This window comes from Salvelinus fontinalis, chromosome 2, assembly GCF_029448725.1.
Source record: "Salvelinus fontinalis isolate EN_2023a chromosome 2, ASM2944872v1, whole genome shotgun sequence".
Classification (NCBI taxonomy): Eukaryota; Metazoa; Chordata; class Actinopteri; order Salmoniformes; family Salmonidae; genus Salvelinus; species Salvelinus fontinalis.
This window is the reverse complement of record NC_074666.1, coordinates 7995686-8018747: the sequence shown is the minus strand read 5'-3', so window position 1 is coordinate 8018747 and position 23062 is coordinate 7995686. Positions and strand designations below refer to the sequence as shown.

The 23062-nt window shown below is 45.5% G+C and overlaps 1 protein-coding gene across 1 annotated transcript; it reads right to left on the bottom strand.

The window, feature by feature from the left end:
• Positions 1–760: 760 nt before the first annotated feature.
• Positions 761–22015, bottom strand: LOC129811146 (chondroitin sulfate proteoglycan 4-like). The gene is made up of 17 exons (XM_055862353.1): positions 21829–22015; positions 20218–20381; positions 17395–17644; positions 16867–17295; positions 15286–16594; positions 14056–15151; positions 13681–13938; positions 13274–13513; positions 12737–12990; positions 12226–12448; positions 11895–12071; positions 8044–8242; positions 7666–7797; positions 4840–5015; positions 4479–4662; positions 3759–4252; positions 761–3578 (listed from the first exon to the last, which is right to left on the bottom strand). The coding sequence occupies exons 1-17, from the start codon at positions 21911–21913 to the stop codon at positions 1929–1931; spliced, it is 7320 nt and encodes a 2439-aa protein (XP_055718328.1). The 5' UTR covers positions 21914–22015; the 3' UTR covers positions 761–1928.
• Positions 22016–23062: the final 1047 nt, after the last annotated feature.

Sequence of the window (23062 nt, the reverse complement as noted above, 5' to 3'; positions counted from 1 at the left end):
GTGGTAATGTGATGGTTTGGGGATGTTTTGCTGCCTCAGGACCTGGATGACTTGCCTTAATAGAAGGAACCATAAATTCTGATCTGTATCAGAGACTTCTACAGGAGAATGTCAGACCATCCGTCTGTGAGCGGAAGCTGAAGCGCAGCTGGATCATGTAGCAAGGCAATGACCCAAAACACACAATCAAATATACAAGAAAATTGCTTAAAAAGCAACACATTTTAAGTTTTGGAATGGCCTAGTCAAAGTCCAGACCTAATCCCAATTGAGATGTTGTGGCAGGACTTGAAAAGCAGTTCATGCTTGAAAACCCACAAATGTCACTGAGTTAAATCAGTTCTGCATGGAAGAGTGGACCAAAATTGTGAGAGACTGATCAACAACTACAGGAAGCGTTTGGTTGGAGCCACTGCAGCTGAAAGTGGCACAACCATTTATTGAGTATAAGGGGGCAATTACTTTTTCACACAGGGGCACTGGGTGTTGCATAACTTTGTTTATGAAATAAATTAAATAAGTATGTCACTGTTGTGTTATTTGTTCACTCAGGTTCCCTTTATTTAATATTAGGTTTTGGTTGAAGAACACTCCGTATCAAAAAATATGCAAAAGTAGGGACAATCAGAAAGGGAGGAAATACGTTTTCACAGCCCTGTACACAACCTATATATATAACACAAATATTTTATTTGAATAATACAGATATGTGTTACTGCAGGCTGCAGGCTGCAGCAAAGATGAGCACACTGGTGTAGTATGTGTTCTCATTATAGCTCATCTTTATTACCATAGATATATTTGACTGCATACGGTATTTATTTACATGTATAGTACTTTGTATTCAGACATTTAAAACACTGATTGGGGTTTGGCATGCCCGAAGCACAGGCATGATGAAGTTATCATTTGGTTACAAAAAGACTGGATGAAGACATGCATTATTTACAAACAAAGAGAGTGTGTCATCAAGTATTTTTATAGAAATAGTGGGCTGCATATTTACTAGCCAATAGAAACACTGAATCAGGCATGACATGCGTGTTTAAGTTATCATATGGTTATAAAATACTGGATAATGACTGAAGACATGCATTTCAGTATAATTATTTACAACAAAAAAGTGTGTTAGTCAAGTATTTGGTCTATTGTTCCTAACCAGACTAGAAGACATTGTGACCATTACAACATCATGGCTGACTGACTGCATTCAAACTAAAGGCACTTCCTTGAAAACAGATCTAATGTAGTCTCAGTTCCTGTTTCAAGCTACAAGCAGATGTGTATATACAGTACATGTGCATCTATAAATGGCTCTTTCTATATCTATTCCTTTGGTCATTCTAACCACTGACAAGTTGAATTGCTATGTTAGTCAGATTAATGTAAACTTCATAGTGTAACCGCAAACTGAAACATACATCTTTTATAAAACAGGAAGCATAAATACTGTAATAGAATTAACAACTACTCTAAAAAAAATAAACAGTTTACTGGCCTGAAGAAAAACGGACAGGTTTTTGAAGCCATTGTGAAAAGTTATAATGAAACATCTTGGCGCAAAACTAATTGGTCAAATAACGTATAAAATATAAAATCCCAATAAAGCCAAAGTAAAATAGTTGCCACAAATAAAACATTGTAACAGGGTGAATTGTAGAACCAATTAAGAACTTTCTTTATAAGGACCCAAAATCAAGTTCACAATGAAACCAGCAAACAGCACCAACATTGGAATGCAAACATCAGTAGTCAATAGTTACAGTATATTGGGTGCAAGGTTAAACCAAGTCTCTGTGTTTCAGGGTATGTATGGGTTCAATCAGACATAGTACTGGTTGTCTCTCAGAGTAGGTGTGGGGCTACTCAATAGTATAAAGTTTAGTTAGTATCTCTGTTTCAATGTAGGGGTATGAGCTGTGGATCAATTACACCCAGTACTGGTTGTCTCTCAGAGTGGGCTCGGGGTGTTGACAGTGCTGGGCCTGTACCATATCAGGAACAGCATCTACTGCCCAGAGCAGCAGACAAGGGTCACGTGGAGCCAGCGTTCCCCTACGCAGCACATTGAGGACCGGAGTACTGGGGCAACTATTAGGGCCCAGCAGCGGAGTCACCACCACTGAGGGGACCGCAATGCTCCTCTCCGGTCTGCCCAGGTAGGGGCTCCCCTCTGGGCCTCCATCTCCGGCTGCAGCCGCCAGCTCCTGGATGAGCCCTCTGGATAAGGCCCTCTTCTCCCTGCGGTGGCGCAGCACCAGGATCAGGACCACCAGGATGACGATGAGCAGCAGGCAGGCCAGGAAGGGCAGGATGAGCAGCAGGGGGTCGGAGGCCGGCCGGGGCAGGGACTCTCCCCGAACTGGGGTGATTCTGTGGGGGCCGTGGATGTTGTGTTTCCCATGGGTGTTTCCAGGGACGGTGGGGATCATGGGGTGACCTCCGCGGGTCTGGTTCCCCCAGTGGTGACGGGCTTTGAACTGCTTCTGTAGGGTCTTGTTGTGGGTCTTGTGGTTTGTGGTGTGAGGGTGGGTGGCAGAGTGGATTGTAGTCCCTCTGCCGCCTGTGGTTCGATTGCGCCCAGGTGACCTGGTCGTGTGGTTCAAACTCTCTTCGTATGGCACGATGGTGAATAAAAACTCTCCTACAGCTGGCTGAACATTATCCGCCCTCAGAAGGAATGAAAAGGAGTCATTGAGCATGGACACATGGATCTCTGTTGTGTTGTGGTCGGCGGTCCCTAATTGGGACAGTAAAGATGTTGATTGATCGGCGATGTTGTTGCTGTGTCTTTGTTGTGCCAGGGTCTCCTGTAAGGCCACCCTGCCCTGCACCACGTCCCGGAAGGTAAACGACTCCACCGAGTGATTGGCGCCGTCCGATAGGTCAAAGGTTACCTTGACCAGCTTGCCGTGTTTGGGCGGGGACAGGATGTGAAAGACAGGGTCGCTGCCGCTGAGTGTGGCGAGGTCTGTGGCGTCCAGATAGACCTTCCTCAGTTTCACGGCAATGCCACTGGGGATCAGGACGCGCTCGCTGAAATGGATGAGCGGTCGGACCGTGACATTGACCGTCTGAGCGGTCATGTTGCTCTCCGGTGTCGAGACTGTGAACTCAAAGCTGTCCGAGGAGGAGGTGAGGTCCGTCATGTGATAGGACAGTCTGCATGAGTGAAGGTCCTCTTGGTTAAACTCACTGACTGGCAGGTCGGACATGAGGAGACTGCCGTGGTGTGGTGGTGTGGTCACTCTATAGTGAATCGTCACACTGTGTCTCCCATTGGTCTCTGCAGCCAGGTGTTCTGTTGTCAATGTAGCGGTTGTCTGACCCTGCACCAGCCTCAATCCTGTGTTGTTCACCATGGAGACGGTTGCTGCGGTGACCTCCAGGTTGAAGAGCTTGTACAGCGGCCGGTGGAACCCGTCAGTCACACTGAAGTAGAACACCCCTGAAGAGGGTTTTCCATCCTGGACGAAGTGGACTCTGCCATGGTTGATGTCCGCCTGGGAGAAGGCAGACACTGTCTCATTCAGCTGTTCTCCTAGAGACAGGAAGCCATTGTTGGGTTTGCTGATCACCTAAATCAAATCAAATAAAACATCAATGCATTTCACAGACGTGTCTCAACAACTCACAGAAAAAAGTAAGGAGGGAAAACAGAATTACTGTAAAAATGACAACAACAAGTAAGGTGTAAACGATAAGGGGTTGTGAGCCCTGTAAAGGTGAAGGACAGTAAAAGATGACATGAAGAAGACCTTGTAATGGATCTCTTCTGGAGGGTTGTCCAGGTCTTCCACCAGGAGGTTCTCAGGGCTGATGACCACCGTGTCCCCCTGCACCAGACTCAGACTGGGGGACTTGGTCCGGAGCAGGGGCGGCTGGTCATTGACAGGGGTCACTGTGAGGTCAAACGACTCTGTTACTATCAGGCTGGGCTCTGAGGGTCTCTGGGGAGGCTGGCCCTTACGATTCAGCCAAACCTCAAAGGTGAAGAAGTCCTGGCTCGTCTCGGAGTCGTCGTGCTGGTATGTGATTCCAAACTTATCCAGGATGAACTGGGAGAAGTTGGGTTTGGCGCTGGTCAGGTTGCGTTCTCCCACTGTGATTATGCCGTGCTGGGGTAGAGAGGTGACGTGGTACCAGACCTCATAGGAACGTCGCTGGGGTTCCAACAGCTTGCCCAGTAGGTTAGAGGAATCCAGCTGCATCTTGTCAATCACCACTCTGCCACCTTCAGTCACAACAGCACCTGGTAACAGAGAAGAACAACATACAATCATAAACAAACAGCTTTTATTGAACATTCATCAATATCAGGATTGTCATTGCAAATAAGAATAAATTCAAAAGTTTAACTTGAGGTTTTGGACCAGTGATGGTATTCTGCAGGGTAGGTTAGTTGGGCATACTACAGTCAAGAGTCCAGTAGAGCCTTCGTCTGTCTGTCTAACAGCAACACAGACTAACTGACTCACCAGTGTTAGCAGTGAGGATGGTGTTGCGCTCTGCAGGAGCATGCTCATAGGAGATATGGATGCTGAAGACTTGAGGTTGTAGAGAGACAGGGGACGAAGACACTGTGAAAGTGAAGGAGTCTGTAGTCATCCATCCCAACGATTCAGGATGGGTTTGGTCATAACTAATCAAACCCTCATTCACCTAAAAATAACAAGACAACAGAGAAACGAGAAAGATAGGGATATTTTAACTTCAAAATCCAAGTTATTGTTGCAAAGACACTCTTAAAATGTGTCTTGTAAAGAAAACATAACTGTGCCAAACATAAATAAAACTGTGTCTCTATTGACTTTACCGTAAGAAGTGATATTGCATTACCATGTCTTGTGTGAAGGAGGAGATCTCTGCAGTAGAGTTGTCTGTCTGTTTTCTGAGCAGTCTCCCCAGCTTTGGAGGACTGGTAACATTGTAAAGGATGGAGTGGTTCCCTCCCATGTCACCGTTGTCGTTGGTAACCACCAGAAGGTTATTCTGAGAGATGGTATTCACAGAGCCTGCAGAGAGAAAACAGGACCGTGTTTAGTAGGGATAAAACGACATGAGTGACATGTTGTACAAACGTCTTGTCTGTTGTAATAAAAGATTGACATGTTGTAGACTACAAACTTCTGTTGTAACTACAAATTGTAACTATGAAAGACATGATCGGCAGGTTGTACAAACTTCATTGTCTGTTGTAACTGTTAGGACATTGCAGCATTACAAACATAACCAGGACAGAGACAGGAAGTCTAAGTAGCTATTTCATGTTTTTTTCCTGTGGGTGTTACATGCAGCTCTCTAGACAACATTATCTTGGAAGATACCGTACTGGTAGCATGGTCTCAAGGGCGATTGAATCACCTTTCTGTATAATGTAAGACTATGCCACCTCCGTTATCCTATGATCTTGATAAACCAGGCCTCTGGCCAGGAGGCATAATGGCTGGTAAGTTAAGTATGATTAAGTTACTTAGCAACCTACCACATAACCAGCTAGTAAAAGCTGGCAGCTGGCACCATGATCATCTGATTCAGTACAGGCTGGCACCATGATCATCTGATTCAGTACAGGCTGGCACCATGACCATCTGATTCAGTACAGGCTGGCAGCTGGCACCATGACCATCTGATTCAGTACAGGCTGGCAGCTGGCACCATGATCATCTGATTCAGTACAGGCTGGCACCATGACCATCTGATTCAGTACAGGTTGGCAGCTGGCACCATGATCATCTGATTCAGTACAGGCTGGCACCATGACCATCTGATTCAGTACAGGCTGGCACCATGATCATCTGATTCAGTACAGGCTGGCACCATGACCATCTGATTCAGTACAGGCTGGCACCATGACCATCTGATTCAGTACAGGCTGGCACCATGACCATCTGATTCAGTACAGGCTGGCACCATGACCATCTGATTCAGTACAGGCTGGCACCATGACCATCTGATTCAGTACAGGCTGGCAGCTGGCACCATGACCATCTGATTCAGTACAGGCTGGCACCATGACCATCTGATTCAGTACAGGCTGGCAGCTGGCACCATGACCATCTGATTCAGTACAGGCTGGCAGCTGGCACCATGATCATCTGATTCAGTACAGGCTGGCAGCTGGCACCATGAGCATCTGATTCAGTACAGGCTGGCACCATGACCATCTGATTCAGTACAGGCTGGCAGCTGGCCCCATGATCATCTGATTCAGTACAGGCTGGCAGCTGGCACCATGATCATCTGATTCAGTACAGGCTGGCACCATGATCATCTGATTCAGTACAGGCTGGCAGCTGGCACCATGATCATCTGATTCAGTACAGGCTGGCACCATGATCATCTGATTCAGTACAGGTTGGCAGCTGGCACCATGAGCATCTGATTCAGTACAGGTTGGCAGCTGGCACCATGACCATCTGATTCAGTACAGGCTGGCAGCTGGCACCATGATCATCTGATTCAGTACAGGCTGGCAGCTGGCACCATGATCATCTGATTCAGTACAGGTTGGCAGCTGACACCATGATCATCTGATTCAGTACAGGCTGGCAGCTGGCACCATGACCATCTGATTCAGTACAGGCTGGCAGCTGGCACCATGACCATCTGATTCAGTACAGGCTGGCACCATGACCATCTGATTCAGTACAGGCTGGCAGCTGGCACCATGATCATCTGATTCAGTACAGGCTGGCAGCTGGCACCATGATCATCTGATTCAGTACAGGCTGGCAGCTGGCACCATGATCATCTGATTCAGTACAGGCTGGCAGCTGGCACCATGATCATCTGATTCAGTACAGGCTGGCAGCTGGCACCATGATCATCTGATTCAGTACAGGCTGGCAGCTGGCACCATGATCATCTGATTCAGTACAGGCTGGCAGCTGGCACCATGATCATCTGATTCAGTACAGGCTGGCAGCTGGCACCATGATCATCTGATTCAGTACAGGCTGAGAATGACTTTATACTGCAGCAGAAAGACTAGGGGTTTACTAGCCAGTTCCAGATCTGTTTGTGCTGCCTTGACAACTCCTATGGTCATTGTCATGCGAAACACCAAAAGGGTTGGCAAGACAGCACAGACAGATCTGGGACCAGGCTAGACAATGAGGCTAATGCAGGTGGCAGCGGCGGTGGTGGTGGTTATAGGTTTTATATATTCACTTTGTGAACTGTACCAAGATTTTCCTCTTTAGGACAATACACTTTATTCTGATTATGGTGTAGGGGGGGGCTATAGTTATATTTCCTGTTACGTTACCTGGGAACAGCATAACTGGTTTATGTTCTATATATCTAGTTACTGTTAACTGGGAACACTGTGAGGGCTTAGTTCAAAGTCTATATACACTGAGTATACCAAACATTAGGAACACCTTCCTAATATTGAGTGGCATCCCCTCCCCCTTTTTGCCCTCAGCCTCAATTCGTCAGAGCGTAGACTCTACAAGGTGTGGAAAGCGTTGCACAGGAATGCTGGCCCATGTTGACTCTAATGCTTCCCACAGTTGTGTCAAGTTAGCTGGATGTCCTTTGGATGGTGGACCATTTTTTATGCACATAGGAAACTTTTGAGTGTGAAAAACCCAGCAGTGTTGCTGATTTGGACCGGTGTTCTTAATGTTTTGTATACTCAGTGTATCTAGTTACTGTTACCTGGGAACACTGTGAGGGCGTGGTTCCGCTCCAGGCTGAGGACCAGGGAGCGTGCCGTGGTGCTGAAGATCTGTCGGGGGGCAAAGTTCAACCCATCATTGACCTGGAAGTGGAAACCTCCCGACAAGGCACCTGCAAGGAACAAAAGTCTGTCTTAATGCTTCTGGTCGTTGGATATACTACTGTACATATGTCTGTGGTTATAACCCTTATAATCCCCCAGAACAGGGGTATGACTTGTATGTCTAACTTGCATGTCGTATATTGTCCACTTGCATCTCCAGCATTTTGTTGGCACCCTTCAGTGCTACTAACCTACTATTCTGTAAGAGCAGCTACCTCCTATTGATATCTACTATCCAGTATTCATAGTCTCACCACTGTGGACAAACACCAGCTGTCCGTGGAGGGTGTGTGTCTGGGTGAAGTTGAGGATGTGTCTGGAGGGGGCGCTCTTCAGGGCCAGGTGACCGTTACTAGGCGGGGTCACGATGAACTCTAGGTCCTCCGGTGGAGAGTCACTGTCCTCAGCACTCAGGTCATCTACACTGATCTCTGTGACTGAGTTCACCCATACCTGTAAAGGGGACATGTAGAGAAGAGGACAGTTACAGGTAGAGAAGACGACAAGCAAAACAAGCAGAAAGAAACAGATTGAGAATTGAAAAGATTTCTGTCAAACATGGAAATTCTATGAATATTCTACCATCGTATTGTACCGCAACCTACAGCAGTGGTTCCCAACCTTTATTGGTTACTGTACCACCAAGGTCATACCAAGGATATTTTTGCTATTTGATTTTGAATTTTAAGACCCCTTGAAGAATAAAAATAATAATAATAATTTGATGAAAAATTTGTACCCCAAAAATCTAAAGGATGTTTGTTCTGAAATGTCTGTCCTATATCTGAGAGATATAAGAAAGATCGGGAAACATTTGTATATATTTCTTTTTTTACATGTATTTAACCCCATATTTTTGGCACTAAACAGTCTCCATATATACAGTACCAGTCAAAAGTTTGGAAACATTAATTTTTTACTATTTTCTACATTGTAAAATAATAGTGAAGACATCAAAACTATGAAATAACATATGGAATCATGTAGTAACCAAAAAAAGTGTTAAACAAATCAAAATGTATTTGAGATTTGAGATTCTTCAAAGTAGCCACCCTTTGCCTTGATGACAGCTTTGAACACTCTTGGCATTTTCAACCAGCTTCATGAGGTAATCACCTGGAATGCATTTATATTAACAGGTGTGCCTTGTTAAAAGTTAATTTGTGGAATTTCTTTCCTTCTTAATGCGTTTAAGCCAATCAGTTATGTCGTGACAAAGTAAGGGTGGTATACAGAAGATAGCCCTATTTGGTAAAAGACCAAGTCCATATTCTGACAAGAACAGCTCAAATAAGCAAAGATAAATGACAGTCCATCATTACTTTAAGACATGAAGGTAAGTCAGTCTGGAAAATTTCAATAACTTTGAAAGTTTCTCAAGTGCAGTCACAAAAACCATCAAGAAACCTCTGCGGCAGAGGATAAGTTCATTAGAGTTACCAGCCTCAGAAATTGCAGCCCAAATAAATGTTTTACAGAGTTTAAGTAACGGACACATCTCAACATCAACTGTTCAGAGGACACTACGTGAATCAGGCCTTCATGGTCGAATTGCTGCAAAGAAACCACTACTAAAGGACACCAATAATAAGAAGAGCCTTGCATGGGCCAAGAAACACGAGCAATGGGCATTTGACCGGTGGAAATCTGTCCTTTGGTCTGATGAGTCCAAATTGGAGATTTTAGGTTCCAACTGCTGTGTCTTTGTGAGACGCAGAGTAGGTGAACGGATGATCTCCGCATGTGTGGTTCCCACCGAGAAGCATGGAGGAGGAGGAGTGATGGTGTGGGGGTCCTTTGCTGGTGACACTGTCTGTGATTTATTTAGAATTCAAGGCACACTTAACCAGCATGGCTTCCACAGCATTCTGCAGTGATACGCCATCCCATCTGGTTTATGCTTAGTGTGACTATCATTTGTTTTTCAACAGGACAATGACCCAACACACCTCCAGGCTGTGTCGGGGCTATTTGACCAAGAAGGAGAGTGATGGAGAGCTGCATCAGATGACCTGGCCTCCACAATCACCCGACCTCAACCCAATTGAGATGAGTTAGACCGCAGAGTGAAGGAAGCATATGTGGGAACTCCTTCAAGACTGTTGGAAAAGTAAGGGCCTCCCGGGTGGCGCAGTGGTCTAGGGCACTGCATCGCAGTGCTAACTGCGCCAACAGAGTCTCTGGGTTCGCGCCCAGGCTCTGTCGCAGCCGGCCGCGACCGGGAGGTCCGTGGGGCGACGCACAATTGGCATAGCGTCGTCCGGGGTAGGGAGGGTTTGGCCGGTAGGGATATCCTTGTCTCATCGCGCTCCAGCGACTCCTGTGGTGGGCCGGGCGCAGTGCGCGCCAACCAAGGGGGGCCAAGTACACGGTGTTTCCTCCGACACATTGGTGCGGCTGGCTTCCGGGTTGGAGGCGCGCTGTGTTAAGAAGCAGTACGGCTGGTTGGGTTGTGCTTCGGAGGACGCATGGCTTTCGAACTTCGTCTCTCCCGTGCCCGTACGGGAGTTGTAGCGATGGGACAAGGTAGTAATTACTAGCGATTGGATACCACGAAAATTGGGGAGAAAATGGGATAAAATAAAAAAATAAATTTTTTTTTTTTTTAAAAGACTTGGAAAAGCATTCCTCATGAAGCTGGTTGAGAGAATGCCAAGAGTGTGCAAAGCTGTCATCAAGGCAAAGGGTGGCTACTTTGAAGAACCTCAAATATAAAAAATATTTTGATTTGTTTAACACCTTTTTGGTTACTACATGATTCCATATGTGTTAATTATTAATTATTCTACAATGTAGAAAATTGTAAAAAATAAAGAAAAACCCTTGAATGAGTAGGTGTGTCCAAACTTTTGACTAGTACTGTACTTCCATAAATCTTTTTGACTGGTACCGGTGACCTTCAGACAAGTCTTGTGAGGCCTGTACACATAATAGAGCAAAACATGTACGTGTTCGTGAGAGTCTCACCTTTCCACAGACGGGTCATATTTGTGTGTAGCCCCAACTGTTCGGAAGCTACCGACAGAAGTTGGCAGATCGGCTGTACCGACTTCAGACGAGTCCCAAGACGCTTGTGTGGGTCGTAGAGCAAAACATGATAGTTTCTAGGCCAAACCGTTCGGACGCTACAGACGATTTTGTGAGAAGACCGATTTTCTGGATGTGTCATGGTCTGATTATCACCGCTCTAGCTCTCTCACCTTTCACTGCAGATGCGGAAGTGGATCTAATGCAAAAAAAACATACATCTCTAGCATAAATTGACAGATTTTTATGGGGATTTTTATATTACGCTATTTAGATTTCCACGGGGACATCGACCTTAGGGGGTTTAAGTACCCCCTCATGTGCATTATAGTAGTAGGCCTATGGTCTCATGAGTCTTCTCAAGTACCCCCTGTGGATAGGCCAAGTACCCCTAATTGGGAACCACTGACCTACAGTATGTCATGACGGTTGGTTGGTGTCTGATCCCACCACTGAGAGTGATGTCCTGGTGGACAGATTAAGGTACTTCAAAAACACCAGAAGAGGAAATCCGTGCACTCTTGACTGAATGTTCAAAATACCAGATTCTTAACTTGTAACCTCAAAAAATTATTGTCTTGGAACAATGCTACACTCTTATATTTGAAGTCACAAGGGTGTAAATGTTACAATGTGGCTCATACACTTGAACAACAAAATAACTCAATTGGACTCAAATCCAGCAACAACAGAAACATGTCAAGGTCAAGAGGGACAGCTGATAGTATGTCAGGAATTCCAACTATTTGATAAGTTGGGGCAAACTCTCAACTCTAAGCCTTTGCTAAATTATTTTTCATGACACAGGTTCAAATGTACAGGAAGTTGCCAAACAACCAGTGACACAGTTTCCTGACCACTCCCAAAATAGAGCCAATTACATAATTTTCTTATAAACCCTGTTCGTCAAAATCATGAGGCTAAAACACACTGACTTAACTTAGGAGGAGCATACTAGCATAGGTCAATCCCAAATTCCTCACACTTTTTTTGCCAGTTTCTCAAGTTCCTTCCATCTCTGTTATTTCACATATCTGTTACTACAGTATTATTGTGTTATATACACACAAAAATTCACCCTTAGAATCCTGTTGGCTGTGATGACTGGGGCCTCATCGTTGACAGGCGTCACATGGACGAACACCATGCAGGGCTGGCTGTGCTTTCTGGTGTCTGTGTCGTTGGCGATAATGGTGAAGTTATCTGACAGGGTATCACTTCCATCATGGACATAATAAATATGCCCTGAATCCACCTGAAATCACAGAAATGACCCAGAGGTTAGGAAATCTATCTGTCCAGTATAATTCCATCTGCCCAGTATAGACACTCTTTTTAAAATCCTACTGGTAGAAGATGTTCCACCTGAAGAAGATAAAAACATAGATGACCTTGGACCTTTTACTAACCTGTTTGCGTGTGAAGAAAGGAATAGAGAGTCCAGGAATGCGTGCATGTTCAATATGACCATGGCTTGGCGGCTCACAAACATGGTAGAAGAAGTCAACCTGAGAGAAGTGTCTGTTGGTGACCTGTAGGACCTCCTTGGTCAGGGCCGTGGATGACCCTTCTTCCAAGGTCACGTTGAAGACATTGAGAGGGATGTGGATTGGGATGATGTCCACGGAGACCCTGATAGAATAGAATAGAATGAGATGCTTATTGTCCATTTGGTTAGAACGGAAACTAATCTGCCTTTTACCCCAACACACACACACACACACACACACATCGAGGCGCAGTGTCAGCCGCGGTACATGGTGCCTGGATGGAGAGTAATTCACATTTTTGGCTTGAACAGGCAACCTCCCCGCTTCTGGTCTGCCTGACATCTACCTACCTGATGTCATGAACCTCTGGTCAGCCTGTCATCTACCTACCTGGTGTCATGAACTTCTGGTCAGCCTATCATCTACTTACCTGATGTCATGGACCACTGTGATGCCGTTGGAGGCGTCCAGAAGGAAGGAGTCGTGGGTCTGGTCTGAATCCACCTGGAGGTACTGGATGTGTCCCATGTTGACATCCTCCTGGGAGAAGGAGTGGATGGTCTCCTCTCTGCTACCCTGGTCGGGATTGTCCTCTCCCTGGGTTGACCTACGGAGGAACCCGTGGGATGGAGCCGTCTTCACCTTGTACACTATCTCAGAGGGGAGGCTGTCCTTATGGGTCACCTGAAAACAGAGGTCAGATGAAAGATGTGACATGACATGAAATTAGACTATTTGGTGGTATTTGAGAAGTATGGTGTTTTACAAGACAACAAAGTAACCTATAAATGTGTCTATGTTTGTAAATTCATTCTCGTATTATTCCTAAGGATAACACTTGTGTAACACCCCAGTTAAGGTAATGGGATCTGTTATTGTGTCCCTTATAACTAAAACTTGTGATGATATCCCATGGTTCTTAACAGAAAAACTGCTTGTGATAGGGAACTTCAATGTAGTATCTCACCTCCAGGTCTCCTCTGTTGATCTTGACAGACTTGCCCTCCTCCACCACTACAATGTGGTTGTAGAGTACAGTGGGGGGCTGCTGGTGGCTCTCCAGGTACACTCTCACCCCAACGCTGGCGTCCAGACGCACCTCTTTAACGCTCACCGTGAAGTTGAAGGAGTCAGCCAGGTTCATGCTGTCATCATGGCGATACTGCACGCTGCCCATCTTCAGATCATGCTGAGTGAAACGATCCACCTTCAAATTGAATTGAATCAATTGAAATGAATTATACTAAACCGGTCTGCCTTTGAATTGAATTGAACTTTCATTGATGCCCTAGGTCAAATTAAACGAACAACATCACAACACACAACATGCACATTACAAACAATACAACGCTGGTGCTATTTCAATTATTTTACCTTAACGTTGTTGTGGAACAGATGCCCGTGTCTCGGCGGGAGGAAGACCTGGTAGACCACCTCCTCATCGTCTCGGACATCCAAGTTTGTAAACACACTGAAGTTGGCCAAACCCAAGATGGCCACATGGCCTTTCTGGACCAGCAGGCCTGTGTTGTTCTCCACCTGGATGTAGGGGTCCTGGGCAATGACCTCCAACAGTGTGGATGTGTAGTGTTTCCCATCTGACACGAATAGGACGAAGCGTCCAAAGCTGACCTATGGAGTGAAATCTTTAATATTCGTAAGTGTAACAAAGCAATAATTAAAACGGTGTGTGTGTATGTGTGTGTATTTTATGTGTAATAAAAGTTACTGATTTCACACCATACTGACCCCCCTGTGGATGAACAGCACCCTCCTCTGCTGCAGGTCCTCCTGGCTGAACTGGTACAGCTTGTGGCCTGTGTCGTTTACTAGGACCAGGTCGCCCATGGGGATTCCCCGTCTAGTGTAGACCAGCTGACTGTCATCAAAGTCTGAGTCAGCGTCGTGGTAGCGTAGGTCGTCTAACGTCAGCAGCCTCTGCCTGCCCCTGGCCACGTGGAAAACTTTGTCAACAACGCGGACCGGTTTCTCATCATTGACAAGGGCAATCGAGATGTTGAAGATGCCGTCAATGGTGTGAGTGTTTTCTTTTTTGGAGTGTGTGCGTTTGTGATTGTGTGCTTTGGTGTGTTTGGCGACGGTGGTGTGGAACGTGAACGCGTCTTCCGTGGTTTCACTGCCGTCGTGCACGTACATGATGCGGTCCTCTACGATGTCCTGATTGGTGAACGCCGTGATGTTATCGTTAATAGATGTAGAATTAGAGAGATTGATCCGCTTTAACTTGCCATGTTTAGGACTGCTGGTGAGTGTATAAAGGGCTGCTTTAACCCCAACTGTTTCAGCAAACAGCAAATCCTTGGTGATTACCTTGCTTTCTCCTTCCAGGATGGACAGTCCTTTGTTTGTTTGGATCAGGCTATGAACATCTGCCTTGATGTTGATTCTGAAGTCGTAACCCCCTGAATGTGCGTGTTTGGAGACCACCTGGAAACGAAACGAGTCCCTTGTGTCTTCATGAGGCCTACCTGTAACCTCATATTTCACCATGTGGTCAGATATATTCTTCTGGCTAAATGTTGAGTTTTTCATTAAGACTTTGTCTTCGAACACGAGCTGTCCTTTCTTTGGCAGGGATAGCATTCTGAAGTGAAGTTCACTGTCATGGAGCTTCATGCCCTTGGAGACAACACGGAGCTCCTCGTTGCTAAGGACTTTCCTCATACCGCTGACCTCCATCTTACTGCTGGTGACCTTGAAGTGGATCCACCGCACCGTGATGTGGAAAACCAGTTCATCAGTCACTGCTGAGCCCACACTGACCCTGCATTTGAACTGATCTGTGACATTGCTTGTCCTGATCTCCCGGAAGGTGTTGAGGTACCTGAATAGAATCGAAAATAAAATATTTATTGTCCATTAAATTATTTAATAAAATGTAAATATTTCCTTCAACTCGTGGTGTTAAAACAATGGACAATTGCACACAAACACAGATCAAACAACACAGCTAGGTACCTGATGCGCTCTTTCTCCAGAAGCTTCTGTGAGAAGACAAAGGTGGGCTTCCACTCTCCGCTGGAGTGCAGCCGCTGCAGCTCGCCATATCGCGGTGCCTCCACCACGTCATAGCGGATGTCAAAGCCCTGCTTCACAATGTTTACCTGCATAGCTAGGTGCTGACTGCTGATGACAGCAGCCCCACCCTGGTCCACCTCCACCCCTGTGTTGTTGGCCACCTTGTGCTCAAGCTGGACAGCCATGATCCTTAGTACTACTGTGTTGCTCACCTTGTCCCCATCACTGACCCTCACAGCCATCCGGGAGTTCTTCACCAGCCCTCCCGTGTGCACATAGCTGACCTTCCCCTCCTCCAGGTCGGGTTGGGAGAAGGTGGTGATGGCCGTCCCTGGGTGGTCCTGGTTCTCCAGTAAGCCTGCTTCAGCATTATGGTTCCCCAGTACGGTGAACACTAGGTCTGTGGAGTTGCTGTCCAGGTCGGTGGCTCTGAGAACATCCGTGTTAAGGTAGCGTTTGGAGTTCTCCAGGAGGATGAAGAGACTTCCCTCAGGGAGGCTGAGCTCGGGAGCGTCATTGACGGGAGTGACGCTGATATTGAAGCGGTGTAGTTTGTTTCCCTTGAGGTAAAAGGGGATCTCCTTCTTGCTATTGGTAAAGACAGAGAACATGAAGAAGTCTTGAGGGTCTTCTGAGCCTCCATGGACGTAGATCACTCTACCGTGCCACAGGTCCAGCATGCTGAAGGTCCAATCCTCATCTTGGTCTGAATGATCCACATCAAGCCTCAGCTGGCCATGCACAGGCTGCTCTTCAATACGGAACATAATCTGAGACTGACGGATTCCAAGCTTCCGGAACTCTAGGTTCACCTTGATGTGCTTAGATTCTAACAGAGCCCTCCCACCTTCTGGAACCACTAAGTCTTTCAGAACCAGAAAGTTCTGACCCGGCTTCTTCCTGTTCCTGTCTGATCCATGATGGTGGACTAGTGGCAAGGTGACAGAGAGGACAGCCGTGGGGCTCACGGTGGTGATTGCTTCTGGAAGCTTCTCTAATTCACAGCCGACAGATATGTCTTTGGTGACTACAGCGTGGGGTAGCCCCATCCTCTGCGCATTGACCCGGATATCTCTCAGACAGCCTTTGAAGGATCCTCCACCGGCCAGCCGCTTCCCATTGAAAGACAGCAGGCCGGCCTTCCTGGCTTCTAAACGTGATCTGTCATCCACACCACCCATGTAGAGAGGGCCTCGGAGCTGCAGGGACTTGGAATGAGCCCCTAGGCTGTGATTGACCATCTCCTCACCTAGAAAGATACAATTCATTGGTATCACTTTATTTGAATAGTCTCAAATATATGCTTTTTAGATGTTCAGTAGATGTTCAACAAACTGTCAACAACATTCCAACTACAGTACTGTAACTATTCAGTAACCCTAACCCTAGCCCTAATTTGACAACTCAAAAGATAAAATTCCTGTCACACAAGTGGATACACTGAATTTAAAATCAACAATGACAACACAAAATAAAGGTTTACTACTTGTTTCCATCGTGGTCCGTACAGGTCGTCCTTACCTACAGTCAGCTGCACGCTGTGAGGAAGCAAGTGTAGTTTCACCCGGTGCCATTTCTGGTTGTTGACGTACGTGAGGGAGTGCAGCTCCGTCCTAGTCCCGCCGTTACCAACGACAACCACCAACGTCCCCTCTTGGATCTCCATGGCGATAAAGTCACTCTGGTGGGCAGAACTGTACAGGACGATCCCCTCTTCGGAGGAGGTGTGTACCTCACACTCCATCACCCCCTCCTGAGGGACGTCCCACGGGGGCAGGGACATGTACGCCCTGGAACTGAAGAAGCTGATGGGGTCGTCTTCGCCTGCAGAAAACTGAGAACTGCAGCCCAGAGACACCTCATGGACACTCTTATATCCCGAGTAGGGCCGCAGGCTGGACAGCAAGTTGTGCTGGTTGAAGAGCACCTCGTCCACACAGCCGCGGAAGCCTAGGAGGAGGAGGAAGATGAGGAGGAGCAGGAGGAAGAGAAGAATACTTTATAGTCATTGATTATAACTTAAATCTAATATTTTTCTTCTAACCCAACCTGTGGCATCGTCACTATGGAGGTAGGGTTTGTCCAGGCCAACCGTCCCACCAACGAACAACCCATCGTGGACACTGAGGTCCAGGTCTGGCCCGGGGATCCTGACGCTGGTGTGAGAGTGGCGGTCCACCGTCAGAGTGACGTTGTGCTGGTCGTGTTGGAGCTCCACAGAGTGCCAGGCCAAGTCGTTCAGATGAACCCCCTTCTCAGAGCGGAGGGTACGCTCACCTGATCCCAAATCCAACTGAACCTGAGAGAAAGAAAGAATGATAAAGGAGAGATGAAGGAGAGATGAAGGAGGGGTTAATGAGAGATGAAGGAGGGATAAAGGAGAGATGAAGGAGAGATGAAGGAGGGGTTAATGAGAGATGAAGGAGGGATAAAGGCGAGATGAAGGAGGGATATAGGAGAGATGAAGGAGGGATATAGGAGAGATGAAGGAGGGATATAGGAGAGATGAAGGAGAGATGAAGGTGGGATAAAGGAGAGATGAAGGAGAGATGAAGGAGAGATGGAGGAGTTAATGAGAGATGAAGGAGGGATAAAGGAGAGATGAAGGAGGGATAAAGGCGAGATGAAGGAGGGATATAGGAGAGATGAAGGAGGGATATAGGAGAGATGAAGGAGGGATATAGGAGAGATGAAGGAGAGGTGAAGGAGAGATGAAGGTGGGATAAAGGAGAGATGAAGGAGGGGTTAATGAGAGATGAAGGAGGGATAAATGAGAGATGAAGGAGGGATAAAGGTGAGATGAAGGAGAGATATAGGAGAGATGAAGGAGGGATGAAGGAGAGATGAAGGTGGGATAAAGGAGAGATGAAGGAGCGATGAAGGAGGGATAAAGGAGAGATGAAGGAGAGATCAAGGAGAGATGAAGGAAAGATAAAGGAGAGATGAAGGTATCAATAAATGTTTTTCAATTGAAAAATTAACAAAAGACTAATTGGTGGTTATTTTGTAAGATAACATTACAGATTTGTTACAAAAATCATCAAACAACAGAAGGGTTCAGGAAAGTAGCACATCAAGGTTGTTCTCCTCAGCATATTTCTGTCTGACATAGCATAAGTAGAGGTCATTCACAAGCAGAATGCCAGGTTGAATCCATTCCACCACATTTATTTCCACTCATCAACTATAACCTTCCATGCTGCAGCAGATACTAACATTTAACCAACTGTGGTCTCTTCCAGAAAGATTCATGAATGAACTTGTCAGGGACTGTGGTAAATCCTTAAACTCACGGTGGTCTTTTTTTCTATGAAAGCAATAAGAACATAGCCTTCCTCTGAGTTTAACCTTTGGCCATTCTGAGGATAATAACTGCCTATATACACTACATGTGGACACCTGCTCGTCAAACATTTAATTCCAAAATCATGGGCATTAATATGGAGTTGGTCTCCCCTTTGCTGCTATAAAAGCTTCCACTCTTCTGGGAAGACTTTCCACTAGATGTTGGAACATTGTTGCGGTCACTTGCTTCCATTCAGCCACAAGAGCATTAGTGAGGTCAGGCACTGATGTTGGGCCTGGCTTGCAGTCGGCACTCCAATTCATCCCAAAGGTGTCTGATGGTGTTGAGGTCAGGGCTCTGTGCAGGCCAGTCAAGTTATTCCACACTGATCCCTTCACTGGAACTAAGGGGCCTAGCCCAAACCATCAAAAACAGCTCCAGACCCTTATTCCTCCTCCACCAAACTTTACAGTTGGCACTATGCATTCGGGCAGGTAGTGTTTCCTGGCATCCGCCAAACCCAGATTCGTCCGTCGGACTGCCAGATGGTGAAGTATGATTCACTCTAGATAACACGTTTCCACTGCTCCAGAGTCCAATGGCGACGAGCTTTAAACCACTCCAGCCGACGCTTGGCATTACACATGATGATTTTATAAGCTGTTCGGCTATGGAAACCCATTTCATGAAGCTCCCAACAAACAGTTCTTATGTTGTCGTTGCTTCCAGAGGCAGTTTGGAACTCGGTAGTGATTGTTGCAACCGATGACAGACGATTTTAAGCGCGGTGCGCTTCAGCACTCGGTGGTCCTGTTCTGTGAGCTTGTGTGGCCTACCACTTCGCGGCTGAGCCGTTGTTGCTCCTAGACGCTTTCACTTCACAATAACAGCACTTACAGTTGACTGGGGCAGCTCTAGCAGGTCAGAAATGCTATGACGGTGCCACGTTGAAAGTTACTGAGGTCTTCAGTAAGGCAATTATATTCCCAATGTTTGTCTATGAGATGTACGGGGGTTGCCTTAATCGAAGTCATCGGCGCATGGGGAGCAGTTGTTGTTGGGGGTTAACTGCCTTGCTCAAGGGCAGAACGGCAGACTTTCCCGCTAGGCTACCTGTAGAACCCTCTCTGGAAAGGGTTCTACACAGAACCCAAAAGGGTTCTACCAGGAACCTTTCAGGTTCTAGATAGCACTTTTTTTTCGAAGAGTGTACTGTGGAGGGTGAGCATTTTTTTATTTAACTTTCATTTAACTAGGCAAGTCAGTTAAGAACAAATTCTTATTTACTATGACGGCCTACCCCGGCCAAACCCAGACAACGCTGGGCCAATTGTGCGCCACTCTATGGGATTCCCAATCACAGCCGGTTGTGCTACAGCCTGGATTCAAACCAGGGTGTCTACAGTGATGCCTCTAGCACTGAGATGCTGTGCCTTAGACCGCTGCGCCACTCGGGAGCATTGCTTTGAGCCTATGAAGTAATATGCAAGTCTGAGCTACGGCATGTCTGTTTGCCTGTAAGGCGTGTTCTCACCTGCAATCTCTGAGCTACAGCATGTCTGTTTATCTGTAAGGTGTGTTCTCACCTGCAGGCGACCAGAGTGCAGCTCTAGCAGGAGGAAGTCTGTCTCCCCGGCAGCCATGAAAAGTAGTCCACTGTGACTTGAGGTGCGGAAGCGCACATGGAGCGACGTTCGGCTGGATAACTCCACAGTCCTCAGCTGGACATATCCATCCCCGTAGAATGAGGCTGTGTAGAAACAGCAGATTGAAAAATCATTCTATATGATGTCATCAGATTTAGGAATAATAAGATTTGGTTCGGCTAGACGCTAATCCTGTCACGGCCTGTTGCTGTTTTCTGCAGGGTTTATTTCCATACACTGAAGATAAATTCTGTATGAGCAGTTCTGTATCATAGTTGGTTGCACCCCACCCATTCTATTCCAGTAGTGCCAAAGGGCAGCCTATTTTTCATGCTGCAAAACAACGCATTAGGCCTCATCTTCCTCGCTACTTTTCTTTTTAGAGAACCCAACAACAAGTAGTGTAGATATTCAGCATTTGTTAACTTGCATAAAACACTATAGTAACTTTGTCCCTGTTGGTTTTTCCCTTTCTTAAAGCACATGTGAATGCTAACAATCATTTAGCCTATTGAGGCAGCAAAATTAGGTCTTCTTTGGCAGCATCCCATTTAACTTATTGATTTCCCTGCTACAGGGACTAAGTGCCCGCTATTATTGCAAAGTGTCTGTGACCTTTACTGCCTGTATCTGAATTCAATTCATGTAAACTCTCATGCCCTGAGCATTGTTCTAACTGGAAAACTAGGCAGATTGTGCTGCTGGCGGGACATCATTCAGATTCAGAATATCTGGAGCAGTGGCCCAATTGATGGAAGAACCAAAATACCCATGTTGTCTACTATGTCAGTACTGCTGATCTTTCAGTAGTTAGTTGCGTCATTGGCAGAATCACAGTTGACATCTCACAAAGCAACCCATTATCATTGAATAGACTAGGGCTATTTGGGGAAACACTATATCGGATAGTTCCAACACACTTACACTATAAACCTAAATCTGGTCAGCCATGGAAAAAGCATCAGATGGTAGAACCATAGCGATACAATGTAATATTATATTTAATTATGTGGTTATAAGAATGTAATAAAACTGTAATGCTAGTTTATATATATATTCGCAAATAGCTATATAAAAAGACGTACTTGCAGGAGACTTCTGCTCCAAATACATAATAGCAGCCTATGTTATCGTGTCACTGGCAGTGTCCTCTTACGAGGTCTTATCGCGTTTATAGATCCTTAACTAATTGGATTAATATTAATCTGCCTGCTATAACACTGCATCACTTTGAATTATAAATCTGCCACATTCTTCTGTTCTTATAACGACAACATAACAATAATGCTTCATGCAATGTATTATTATAATCGAACAAATAAATGTGATTTTATCTAAACGTCAAAATCCCTGAATGCAATTCAATCTGCCAATAAAAGAAAATCACATATACAGTAGACTAGTTGGCCTAGATTGCACAATCCAAATGAGTCAACAGTTAAATAGATAGATGCAAATTATATTATCATACCATAACGTATCATTCTCATGAAAAATTCAAGCGGAAGTTTTCATATGGACAAAGAATTACACAGGTTTTCTGTACTTTACCTCCCAACACTTGTCCGCTGGAGAGAAACATAAGAAGAAGCTTGATGATAAACAACTCGTTTAATAACATTAGGAAGGTCTCCATAGTTACTCTTTCATTACTTTCCGTTAAGAGCGAAATCTGGGACCTTTTTAAATGCCATTGTTTTTACTGGCGGTACTACCATTCACCACCCTCATTCCCAACTTTGAGTGTAAAGTCCAGTGTGCAGGGTCGTCCTTAATTACCACAGTCCCAAAGTCCCAAACCCCGCCTATTTCTTCAATGTATGATTTTAAATGTGATTTTAAACCTAACCTTAACCACACTGCTAACCTTATGCCTAACCCTAAACCTAACCTAAAACCAAAAAAAGCAATGGAAAAATCAGGATTTTTTTACGATATAGACAGTTTTGACTTTGTGACTGTGGTAACTAGTGAAAACCAGTTTCCAGTGTACCTGTGCATCCATCACGATATCACGCAAAATAACGTCAGAGGAGGGACGTGAACTATAGCCCCGCCCTGTCAGTTCGCCTATTGGTAAATGTAGCCCCGCAGCTATGATACATCGACATATTTTTACCAAATAAACCTATAAATCTAACCTTTTCTCCAAATGCAATTATTCTTAGAAAACGAATTTGAAAAATGTGCACTTCAAACACATTGTTCGTTTACCTACATATTACATGTGTTGACTTATTCATTTATGCTTTGTAATGAAAGGCTCCCTTGTAAAAAGAGACTTGGTCTCAACAGGACTCTCCACTGCTTTAATAAAGATTAAAGAAATACATTTGTTCATTACTAGGGTAGCCTAGTGGTTAGAGTGTTGCGCTAGTAACTGAAAGGTTCTAAGTTCAAATCCCCGAGCTGACAAAGTACACATTTGTCATTCTGCCCCTGGACAAGGCAGTTAACACACTGTTCCTAGGCTGTCATTGAAAATAAGAATTTGTTCTTAACTGACTTGCCTAGGTAAAATAAATATACTGTATATTGTACAAGAAGTTTCTTTGGCCTCTCTCAAACATGAGTATTATTAAGCAGTAATGCAGTCCTCTTTCCATGATAGACTGACCAGGTGAATCCAGTTGAAAGCTATCATCCATTATTGTTGTCACCTGTTAAATCCACTTCAACCAGTGTAGGTGAAGGGGAGGAGACATGTTAAAGAAGTATTGTAAAGCCTTGAGACAATTGAGACGGATTGTGTATGTGTGCCATTCAGAGAGTGAATGGGAAAGAC